The 12,518-nt window shown below is 41.7% G+C and overlaps 1 protein-coding gene across 10 annotated transcripts in view; it reads right to left on the bottom strand.

Annotated features, from left to right (window-relative positions):
- NFIA (nuclear factor I A) overlaps window positions 1-12,518 on the bottom strand; it is a 249,966-nt gene that overhangs the window by 84,355 nt on the left and 153,093 nt on the right. For all 10 annotated transcript variants that reach the window (XM_030454807.1, XM_030454800.1, XM_030454803.1 and 7 more), the window contains one exon: window positions 5,623-5,697. In XM_030454807.1, the coding sequence (XP_030310667.1) occupies window positions 5,623-5,697 (75 nt within the window). The remainder of the gene's footprint in view (window positions 1-5,622; window positions 5,698-12,518) is intronic.

Here is a 12,518-nt window from a genome sequence, read left to right as displayed (position 1 = left end):
CCCTGTGTACTTGGGACACGATTCCCTTGCTCTAGGGGTAGGAGGAAGGAGGAGGAGGAGATGGAGGAAGGCGGGCGCCTCTGCCTGAGCAAGGGGACACGGGGCAGAATGGCCCCTGCCCTCGCCACTGCCAGCCTGCTAGCTCTGATCCTCACCCCAAACGTCAAGAAAAACAACAGAGGAATTAACAAAAAGCCCTCTGACTTAACCCAATTGGAATATTTATTTTGAAAAATTTATTGAATTAGAGAACAGGAAACCCACTAAATAAAACCGGTCAGGCTGGCATTTGTCTTCCTTGGAATACAGCGCTCTCTTTTAGTCATGTTAATATTTAGTTTCTCTTTTTTTTTCCTTTCCATTTTTTAATGTATTTATTTGTACAGAGGGGCTGGGGATGGGACTGAGATCATTACATGTGTAGCACTGCAGAAAAGTGATAATGTGTTTAAGGTTAAACGGGAGAAACATGACATTTGACTAATAAACTTTTTCCTGTGTTGTGACTCCATAAACAAAGGGAAACACACTGTGCTGCTGCTGCGAGAGGAAAGGGGAGCTGGGTTGTTGTTTCTTTTTTTTTTTTTTTTGCAAGGCCTTTGTTTCCTACACACTGTATCGTTAGATTCAAAGAGGGTTTTTTTGCCAAATACAACAGATATGAAATGTGTGATGTTCATTTTAAAATTACAAGTACAGCCTGCTATTGACCATCTAATTATGCTGAGTTCCATTTATAAACATAGCTAACCACTAAGTTTATAGAGACTTTTTGTGCTGCTTTAATAGGATATTGATCGAGAGCAAGGTTTGAGTGGACTGCCATTGAATTGTGTAATGGCATACAAAAGGCAAGGTCACGGCAACTGTTCACTCTATGCCTGCAGTCTATTTTTTATTATAATCTTTTTTTTTTTTTTTTCCCTTCCACTCATACCCAAGCCGAAACTCTTTTGGATAGCAGCGCTTTGCTAAGGAATATAGAGTGTATTTTTAAATGTTAATTTTCATGCTGCTGACTTTAACTACCTTCACTCCTGTAATGCTTAGTATAGCAGAAAACATCCGGGATGCTGTTAGGGAGAGATGGTTTGTTATACCCCAGCTCTGCCTGGAGGAGAGCCTCTCCTCCTCTCCTGGACTATAGGAAGGCATCAGCATCCTCCCTGCACTTTGCAGCCACCAGCCTGGCTCACACCCACCAGGGCACCCCATGACTTCCCCCACGAATCCAGTATGTGCTGGGGCTAGCAGGACTCTCCCTGCAGTTTGTTCTTGGATGTACCTGGCCGCTGGATGGAAAGGCGTGAGGAAGCTGCGTTTCCTCCATCTCACCCATGCTCCGTGCCTGGAGCGGTGACAATTACTTTCGTTTCTAGCACTCGACAGCTTCAAGTCCCTGCCTCTGCTTGCTGAAGCTGTTGCTAAGCAAGGCTGGCACCTGCCCCATCCAGAAACCTCTGGGTTGCAGGCTCCTGAGCTTCTCAAAAAGCCTTGGCCACGAAAGCACCTCTTACCTGTGGAATTAGTGCAGCTGTCTGAGGGATCATTAGCTGGCCCCTTGCTGTGTTTGCACAGGAGGGGTAAGCAACTGCATGTACACTTGTGTGCTGGTGGGTTAGAAGGATTAGGAGTCACCCCACTTGCTCCGTGCAGCTCCTTCCTGCACACAGCTAACGTCTTAAAACTCAAAGCGTGGCATTTGCAGTCCGGGGCGCAGTCAGAATTCCCTTGTTTATCAGCACGAAGAATGATGTCATTTTGACAAATAACACAGCACAAAACAAATATGTTTGATTTGGCTCTAGCGAATGTTCATAAATCCTAAATCTTTCTTCACATCCTGGGCAGTGCAGTTTATCTGGCTGCTTGAAGGACCTCCAAGGGAGGAGATCTTCCCAGCAGCTCTCCGCAGAAGAGCACATGGTGTGGACTCAAAGCCAAGATGGGAACAGCGTTCCCGGTGCCTCTCCCCCTGCTCCATCCAGCCTGCCACGGCCTCCCAGCCCCTGCCAAGCCAATGGGACTGTGCCCTTGGCACCACAGCCACCCCTCCAGTGGCACCTTCTGCAGAGGGTATTCTCCAGTACCCTGCAGATAGCTACCCACAGCCAGTGGAATATTTTCCTAACAAGGATAGAGAGGGAGAAGGTTTTGCTTGGCCAAGAGCTGGCTGTCAGTTCACAAAACACGTACATCTCCAACACTTATGCTTCTGAGCTTTCTGTTGTCAGCCCAAACCTCTCTTGAGATGGAAGAGTGAAGTCTCTGTTATCTGAAGGGGTCTCCCCAGTATCTGGGGTGACAGACAACACTTAGGAAGGAGCTCACACCGTTTGCCAGCTACTAATGTAGAACAGACAGTATGGTCTGCAGCATCCACATCAGATGGGGTGGAGAAGGAACTATCTGTTTTGTGGATAAACATTTATGATCAACTTTCTCTATTTTACTAGGCTCTGCAAGACCCAGTAGCTGGGTAGCGTTTTGAAAGAAAATCTGCATCTATGGGACTGAAGAAAACAAGTTTCTGTTACCAAAACAGTCCAGATTTGTTTGATAACTTGCAGAAGCTGTGATCATTAGCACTGATAGGTAAAACAGATCATAGTAACAGCTGACCTTTGGCTTGCTTAATTCAGGCCCCAAATTTGCATGATGGAGAAAACTGCTGCCTATTACTTGAAACTCCTTGTCATGTGGACCTCTGGGAACTTTACTAAATAAACCCCGCACATAATTGCTACCACCCATATTTCATACGAGTCATTTCAGATAAAAGCAGTGAACACAGGCTGGTTAAAACTGTGGGAAATCACTTATTTCTATCATCATATTATCTTTAGCAAGCATAGAATGACAAATTACAATGGGCATACACGAAGATGACCTCATTGCAAAGCAAAGACACAGCACACTCAGGAGGAGAGCAGAGACTAAACATGAGGGCTTGGTCCTCCCCAAGCCATGGTGGCTTCTGAAGAAGCAATGATTTTTTAAAAAATAAAACCATGAAAATGGACTGAGGACATTTTGATTACTCAAGCTCCAGACTATTAATAGATGCTAGGGAGTCTGGATGATGGCTGTTCAAAGGTGAGCTCCCCAAAATGAAAGTAACCCATGGACTGGTCCCAGATCAAGACATGAGGACACACAGAAAACCCAACAAGGGTTCTTTTGGAAAGCAAACTCTTTAAAAGACCTTGCCTGCCAATTTAGGCAAATATGCAGCAACTACTTTGTTGCTCTGTTATGTTAAACAATTCCTTGAATATTAGCACACGATTTCATACTGACTTAGCTGGGAATTTGTTGCTAGACTCTACACTAAATATACCCTACTGGGTAGCCACAGCATGTCAGGCTGTGGACTTCTCAGACCTCACAAAGTAAACAAGGTTACGGCTGGTCAGTACATGTCTGGGGCATCTCCAAGGAAAATCCAGGGTGCTATCAAAAGCAGTGTAGCTAAATCAGTTGCTGGCACTCTTCCCTCTGAGTCAGTTCTGAAGTGATATCCCGATATGCTTTGGGGGCACTATTTTTGGTAGAGGTGCTGGCTTGTAGACAGGATATAAAACTGAGGTCCTGACCTCCCAGAATTAAAGAGCCCATGAAAAAGAGTGCAAACCCCTGTGTCTGGAACAGAGTAAAGCTGAATCTTTTTATTTTCCCTACACATGCCTCCTTCCTTACTTCTGATAAAGCTCATACCTGTCCTGTTCTCCCTGCCCACAGGTGCCCAACCCTTGGAGATAAATTCAACAGCAGCAGAGGGAACATCATAGACACAGTTTGCAAAACAAGCTGAATGTGAAGATTTTCAAGACACCATGGTTTTAGTTTGGTTGCAATAAAATATAGTGGACGATTAATAGGTATGAAACATGATGCACATGAGGCCACTGCCAAGCCCTCAGGGAAGCTGGGAGTTGGGCTGGCTGTGAAGGTTTGAACAGGGGCATTTTCCTAGCAGCCCTGTCCTGTGCACACATGAAGCACGGCTGACAGAGTCCAGAGGCAGTTCTGCTGTGCAGGGCTCCTACAGTGAAGATAAGATTGTGGGGAAGTGGGATGCCTTGCAGAGGGGGAGGGTGAATCCTTTGGGCTTCAAAAGCTTTATACTGTCACATTGAAATAAAGTGACAAAACATGGAGAAGTTCAAAGACTGGCAATAACTTGGGTTTTGTCCACCATGGCTGCAGGTACCAGCAAGTTGGTGTACACACTACTGTGAGTTGGATGCCAAAGTCATCTTGTTAAGCACTTAAAGTAGGTGAACTGACTTGTAAATGTGCTGAGTACTCAGCACCTCCTCTGGACTCCTAAGTCCTCTTAACTTTGTCCTTCTCACAGAAGTCCCACCGGTTGTCAGGGAAGAAAAATGAGGAGGAATGTCTGCCCTGAACTGTTTATCTTCTCTCTCTACCCTCTGATATTCATGGTTCTCCTTCTCTCCATGCTTTTCTTGTAGCATCCTGTAGCCAATTTACTAGCTAGTGTAAGTCTTTCCATAAGAGGAGATAAACCAGGGAAATCCTTACAGAACTCTGTGTTCTGACTCAAAACCACAGATTCTCTGCTAGGTTTGTGCCAGTTATATTCCAGCTCCAGAAGGGCTTAAACTGCATGCTCAGAGCCAATACATAAACAAATATTCCTGCTATCTACGAGGAGAACCATTTTTACCACCGGCTGTGCTAAAGAGTTTGGTTGCAAACAAAGGTTTTAAAGGAGCACATTGTTGAGTGGTTCACCTGGAGCAGTGGTAATTGTTGGCAAAGTGATGTTACTGCACAGTCCTTCACTACCTGCAGGGATGTTCCCCTGAAGACCAATACCTACAGCCTGGCTGACCAGTAGCCTCCATGCAAGAGGTTGTCCATACACTCTCCCTGGACTATCTGGATCATGTCATAGCAAAATACAATCAATGCACCTTTGATCAATGGAACAGGGTGGTGACAGGTACTCTTAATTCACTGCTGTTAGTAGGTATTGACAAGCCAGTAATGATCAGGCTGCAGTGTGTCACTCATGATGGGGGCATTAGCATTCTTTAAAGGTCAAAAAACAAATCTTTCTAGAAGACAGAATTCCATATAGTTAATGGCAAAGGCAGGCCTGGCAAGTCAAGGTGTGTGCCTCTGCAGAACTGAGATCAGAGCTGGAGCTGAGACAGTTGTTGGCATTATTAATGAGTTCATCAATTTGCAGGTGTGCAAACACACGTGCACCTGGCATGGATGAACACAACGTGCAAAAGCAGTGTAAGAAAATTTCCAGGCTTATGTGCACAGATCTGGAAGTCTGGTTAAAATACTGTCCTTGGATCCTGCAAGGGATCCACTGGGTAAGCTGATCTCTGTAGGCATTTATTTGCTTGCACATGCAGATTTGCAGAAAAAGTTTTTAATATATTTTTTTTTTTAATTATACTTATTTTCTCACATGAAGAGATGTGGCACATAAACACTGGGGAGAAGTGGGGAGAAGGGACTCTCAATTTTCAAGGTGCTGTTTCTGAATTTGGGAAGGAGCATGATAACAATCAAATTTAAAAAAAACCAATCTGGGATTGCAGAAACCACATAAACCGTCCAGAAAATGATACTTACTTTGTGAGACTCTTACTAGCTCAGTCACACTGAAAACACCTGATGTGACAAAACTGTCCTGGAAGCCCAAATGTCCTACAAAACAAACACAGTGAGAGAACTGCGATTAGCTTTAAGCATTTAATGACAGTATTCTCAAATACTTTACTTTCATTTAGACTTAAAATGTGACATCTAATTTCCCACTTAGCAGTAATTATTGTTTATGTAGGTGGGTAACTAGTCATACAGCTATGTAGGCTGCTTTGTGGTTTCTATCTAGAGGTTAGGAAAGCTAACATGACACATCAGCAGGGAGATTTTTACATGTTAAACCATCTCAACAGGAAATCTGAAACAAAAGAGAACTATTTTAATAAACGGTTACCTTGGATGACCCCTAATGACTTCACAATTGAAATGAAAATACTGTACCTAGGAAACAGACAGGACAGCTAAGTTCCATAATCGTTTTAAACATTATTCTCTAAAGAAACATCTGATCAGGATTATCTACCCATTCATTCAAACAAAACAAGATTTAAAGATGTACTCTTCATTTCTCTAAGGTTACACTAGGGAAATCTTGAAACAGCGGCTGGTTAAAAAAAATTAAATGAGTGCCTTTGCCACAAAAAAAAAAAAAAATTAATATTTACAGCTAGCTTTTGAAAAGGAAAATAAATCTCTGCATAAGAAAAGCATTAACTTTGCACTCTGGACTGTCTTTAGGAAGCAGAGTGAATGCTTCCACGCTCACCTCCCTTGTGCAAGGAATGTCCCTACACTTGGTATAAAACGCTTGGTATAAAACACTTTACATAACAGTATTTCCCTTCTTCTCTGAAAAACATGCTTACCATCAAACATTCATTTAATTTTCACGGGTATGATCAATTACAAAAGGAGCAGCTTTCAGGCTGCAGCCCAGTGAAAGTGTGTGGAGTGGGGTACAGCAGTTCACGCGGGACGCTTCTGGCCTGCAATTAAAAGTCTGCAGTTTGTCGGCCAGGCTGACCTCCTGCTTCTGAAATCAGGGTCAAAGGAGAAATCTCAGGATAAAGAGATTATCAAAAGAACTGTAAAGTCCTACTTGCCCACAGGATAAGTGGCATACCTTTTTAGGTTGTCCTACTTAGAGTCACTGATTCCAGCGCACGCACACATATATTATTGAATGTTTTGCAGGGGCACCATCTGCTCTGTTATTAATTGTCAGATTTTGTATGATTTCCCTGGGTTCAGTATATTCTGCTCCATCCTGCACTCATCCCGGCAGTACCCACACACCTTCCTCTAATGACCAGAGCAACAGGACTAATGCAAACTGCACTTCTGTTCTTCTGACTTTCTTTTGGAGTTGTTTTTAAGAATAAACAAACAAAAGAAAACAAAAAAACAACAAATCCCCCAGCCCTTTCTACCCGCAGAATGGGAAGTAAAAGAAATACATCTCGGGTGGAGGACTACAGAGTGTCAGGGAAAGGTTTGGGAGCAATCTGGAGGGAGATCAGCCCTTCATCTCCAGCCAAGATCTCAGCAAATTCTACTCCTACACAGAAGAATGTCCCTGGTTCTGTGAGGATCCTACGGTGCCAGATGAACGCAGTCGCTAAGCAAACAGACTTGAGACAAGTTTCTGCATCAGGCATGTTTTTATACTGCAGCAATAATGATGAGTTTTCAAACTGTGTATATGTATATCTTTGGGCATCCTTGTGTATGTGTGTATACATATGTATTATGTACACAAACATATAAATATACACAAATCTGTCATGCTCCAGCTGTAGATAAATGTACTATAAAATATTGAAATTGATGCTGAAATTCAACACAAACAAATTCCTCAATCTGCAAACAAGGTTTTTATTTACATCAAGAGAATAAATTTTATCTACTTCCAATGAAAAAAATGCTCTTACAAGCTTTTATTTTTCCTTGTTTTCCACTTAGAAATAGCTCTCAGATCATTGCAAATGCTTTTGCCTGACCTGCTTTGTATTTTACCACAAAAAAGGTGGTAATGACTACATCATTTTGCTTTTTTAGAAAGGGTTGCTGGTCATACACAACGTTTATTCATTGACAGTTTCCCAAGTATTTTTAATATGAAGATCTACTTTTCATATGCTGCAGCAGACCTGCCTATTGAATTAAATGATCTGTGAATTAAAAATAATTCTCCTAGGCCTTCACTGAAACCACTCATGTGCCTAAAATTAAGCATATGCTTAAGTGCCTTGCTGGATCCTGGCCAGGTTGCTTACTACTCCGCAGAGCCCTTCGGAGGGAAGCCAGTCTATGCTATATAACTTCTCATACTGTGCTCATCATGGCAGTATCTGACCAACTTCCAGAAGTGCATTCAGCAATGCTACCAACATCTGTCACGTGCAGGGGTTTTTTTTTTCTTCACACTGCACCATCCTGGCTCTGCTTTGGTGTCCACTTCCACCCACATCGCTCAGGCAGGTTCCTACCACGCTGAGAGTGAAGGTGGAATTTAAATAGGGAAGTAAAGTGCAAATCACAGCTATGGGTGGACACTTGGTGGATTTTTTTAAGGGAAAGTCTACAGCTCTTTGTGATCATCTACTAAACCCACAACTGTAGCATGGCTGGTGTTTCCTTAGCCTAGCAAAGACAGGTAAAAACAAAAATGAAAATGCCACGGTGTGGTTTTAAATATATTCCAGCTCTCAGTGTCCTGCAGGACATGAGGAAAGTTGAATAAGTTAGCTTGTAGGCTAACTTCATCATTTCTAGAATCTTATTTTGCTGGATGTTCCTGAGAGGTCTGGAACAGATCTTGTGCATCTAATAGTAATCATTAAACAGGATGCAATGAGAGGATTTTCAGCCTTCAATACTAAAAATAAACATTTCACAAATGAAAGGTGAATTTCACAATTCTCCAATTTGTTATTTACTTAGAAACATTAGGAAATTGAGGGCTTGTCTCGGCAATCATTAATAATACCTTGATACCCATAAAGCAATGCCCTTGGCTTAGAGTTGTATCTTGAACTCAATTTTGATGCATCGTTGGTTTTTGAATTTGCAGCTCAGCAGAACTCCATGAAAGTTTAAAGCTTTGCCTGGATGGTTCAGATTGCAAAATCCAGGCCTAAGACTGTGGCTTTTCTTGAGCCAAGCTAACAGTGCAACAAGAAAAACAGGACAAAGAAGCTAGCACATAAAAGATAAATGACTGGAGAAGAGCAGAATAGAGAAAATATCTGAAGAAAATATTCTGCACCTACTAGCAGGGGTCAAAATGCAAAAATACATCAGTTTGGCTGTTGCACTGAATTCTGAATGAAAAAAAAAAAGGTAAATGGAAGCAATTCCATATGCAGAAGTTAGCATTAACAAGCTCCTTTACTGAAAAGATGATTAAACATCTTGAAAGCCTGCAAGATTTACTTTTCATAGGGCACTTCACTGAAACGTTTGATACTGCATCCCAAAGCATCCCAAAGTTAGGATATTGAAACTGCCATGTCAGATCAGGTTATCTCCCCAGCTTTGTGAGACAGTCACGTTTTGGTAGTAAAGCAGGTCTTCAAAATGAGGATGAGAGAAATTTTACTCATTTAAAAAAAAACCCCACCAACCTTACAGCACTCATTCAGTGAAATTCTGGGTATAAATTAAGACACCTGAATAGCCAAGGCAGGCCCTGACTCAGCAAAGCAGTTTGAGCCCCTGCTTAATTTTAATCACATGCTTGACTAAAGCACATGCTTATTTGCTCTGCCAAATAAAGATGGGCTGACAAAGTTAAGCAGATATTTAAATATATTGTTTAATTGTTGCCTTCATTCCAAATGTAGATCTAGCTAGGAGTTAGCTCATTACACAGGATCTCACTTTGGCTCACAAGGATGATATTTTTTTCCCCCAAGGAGGACAAAAAACCCAGACTAATAAGACCAAATTGAATAAAGCAGATCAGGATACTAACTAATAAATAATATGCCATTACCCCATCATGTGTTTGGGATAGTGTACAAATGTGATGCAACAACACTACCATAGCAAGTATGGCATGGAAAACATCTTTCCCTATCTTGATGACTGCTTTAATTGGGGAGAAAATTCATAATGCCATTTACATTTTCTTTTATTGGATCTCAGTAAAGAAGCCAGAAGAAAAGGCTTGCATTGCTGGAGTCTAATTCTGATCTCAAAGAAGTTTCAAACAAATCTTTTTACAATGATCAAATAGAGTTTCACCTAATTTTCTCCTAATTTACACTGGCAGAGGAGAAATCAGGATTAGGACTTGTTGTCTAATGCTATTTGTTTTGAATTATTAAGCAAACATTCCTATTTCAATGCGTAAACGTGTACAAAGGCAACTAACCTTCGTCCTAAAATCTAGTTTACAGGGAGAGTATTGTCTGCTTTCCCAATTAATGCTGTGAAAAGGAGTCTCAGACGCTGAGCTACCAATCAAGAGCTTGTGTTGTAGCTTGAGAAAATCATGACTGATGCAATTACTTTTATGTAGAAAGTCTGAATATGGTCTATAGGTTAAGGTTCATCGGGTTATTGTTCCTTAATTGAATATCAGAAGATGTTTTTAAGGTGCTCATGGTATTATTGTTATTTAATTAGCAGGCTTTCTTGTCTAATCCAACAGTATTATCTGTATTATAAAATAGTTAGATTGCACCACAAATATACAAGGTATTTTCCAAACAGAGATACAGCTGGAATCCTCAAATCCAACCTTAAATGAAAATGGGGAGAAATCACTGCTTTGAAGATGAAAAAGTCCAGGTCCAGTTATTTCTCTTCCACTGCAGGCCAAGTGACAACACATTAAGCTTTGGAGAGCAACTTCTTGGGAGACTTTGATTCCTTTTCAGTGTTTTGAAATGACCCAAGTCCCCCAAACTGGCACTGAAGCCATTTCTAAAGCTTTTTTTTTTTTTTTTCATCTTTGGCATCTCACTATACATAGCCATCTTAAAATAGTAATAATCAATTAGGGTCTCAAGCCTATTACCTTAACCAAATGCCTGATTAAAAGAAAAGCCCTCTCTGCTCAAAGTGCAACTTGATTCCTTTTGGTATTATCCTCTATCTAGATAATCCCATGATTGCTCCCAATATGGAGCAATAATATTGATTAGAAAATTAATGCCTGTATCATGCAGCACATCCAGGCCTTGAGAGTGGGGATGTTATCAGAGGGAACCCAGCTCACCTCAAGGACTCCCAAAAAGATGCCCAAATGTGCAGCTCTTCCATGGCTGCACTGACTGGGGAGGATGGGAGTGACAGAGTCAGCCTTAATCTTCCTTTTCCAGGAAAAATGAAAGGACAGGATATGCATGCTTATGTCAGGACCTTAATAATATTTACACCCTGCTTAATTGGAAGGTGAGTTTATTAAGCCTGGGCTGACCCAACCACAGAAGCCCCATGAGGTCCCTTTCAGAAGCCCATCCCCATGCCCAGACACGTGCTGGCAGCCTGGCACAGTGGTTGTGCCTGCACACCAGGACAAGTGTGGGTAAGACCAGCCCCTGCCTAAGCACTTCTACCTGCTCACCCTACCTAGGGCAACTCCACTGAAATCCACCAAGAGAAACTTGCTCACTACTCTATGTTGGAAATGGAAAGTTAGATCCATGTCGTTCCCGTTCAGCTGGAAGAGAGCATGAGGACTGAATATTGCACATAACTGTAATGAAATCTGCATTTTTCAATAGATCCCAAATACCCATCTCTGGAGCTGCACGACAGCCTCATTTTAATTGCTTTGTACAAAATGCATTCCTCTAGTTTTTTAAGTCATAAACTTTTAATGGTAAATTACACAGCATTTTTAATTCATGGACTTTTTATAGAAGAGTTAAGCAAAATATTACACAATAAAGGTGATACAGAAACCTCTCCTCTTCCCTGACAAATACTTGCACTTCTATTTCAGCTTCTTATTCCTAATTTAATTTTAATGCCACAGCAATAGCTCACCTTGGACAAATTATGTTTTCTTATGAAATAACTGCTGGGCCACATATATCCTTATTCTCTCTGGCTCACCTACCTGCCTTTAGCTGAGGTTTTAAGCAGCACCAGAACTTTCTTTGTGGCCCATAGCAGGATGGATTAGACCGTCCAGGGCATGTCGTGTTAGTACAATAGAGGAACACTTTTAAGACTTTAAAGTCATGTAATACAATCCTAGGCTGGATCTTTCTTGTGAAAAAAAGTAGAATGGGAGTGATTGAAAGAGAAAAGGGCCAATATTTGACAACAGAAATCAGCATAACCTCCTAACAGCGGCAGTCATGGATGACTGCCCTTTGACCCCGGGAGATTATGTGGGATTTCAATGACAACAGCTGGAAGTGAGCATGTGAGAATAGAGAACACAGATCTGAGGCCTCCTACAAAAGACTGCACAATCCCTGCCCAGATCTGAGTGTTGATTAGAAATTGTTTCCTGGTCCTGGCTTAATAGAGTGTGATAATGAAAGTTTTGTTAACCCTTCACAATATGCAAAAACCATTGATAAATGGTTTGCCTTTTGGGGTTTTTAGATAAAAAGTCTGCACCTAGCAGACAGCAAAGCTGGGAAGCATGGCTAGGTTCCATGGGGGCACTTCTGAAACCATGGTCATGGGGAATGAACATCTCCAGGTGCTGAGAAGTGGCTTGGAGAAAGGATTCTGATGCCTTCACCAGGGAATCCACCTGACCAGCCAGGATGGGCGTTCTCCAGAGGTGACTCAGAACAGAAACACACATTTAACATCTCGCTGCACATCGACTTTCATACTCATGGCATTTTAGGATCTCTAATAAAAACAATGCCTGATTATTATTTCAGTGTGTGTCACTCTGAGTTCCAGAATCTGGGTTGCAAACCCAATAGAAGTGCAGCAGAGCAAAT

Source organism: Calypte anna, chromosome 8 (assembly GCF_003957555.1).
Source record: "Calypte anna isolate BGI_N300 chromosome 8, bCalAnn1_v1.p, whole genome shotgun sequence".
Lineage (NCBI taxonomy): Eukaryota > Metazoa > Chordata > Aves > Apodiformes > Trochilidae > Calypte > Calypte anna.
Note: the sequence above shows the minus strand (reverse complement) of the source record. Positions and strands in the feature narration are given on the sequence as shown.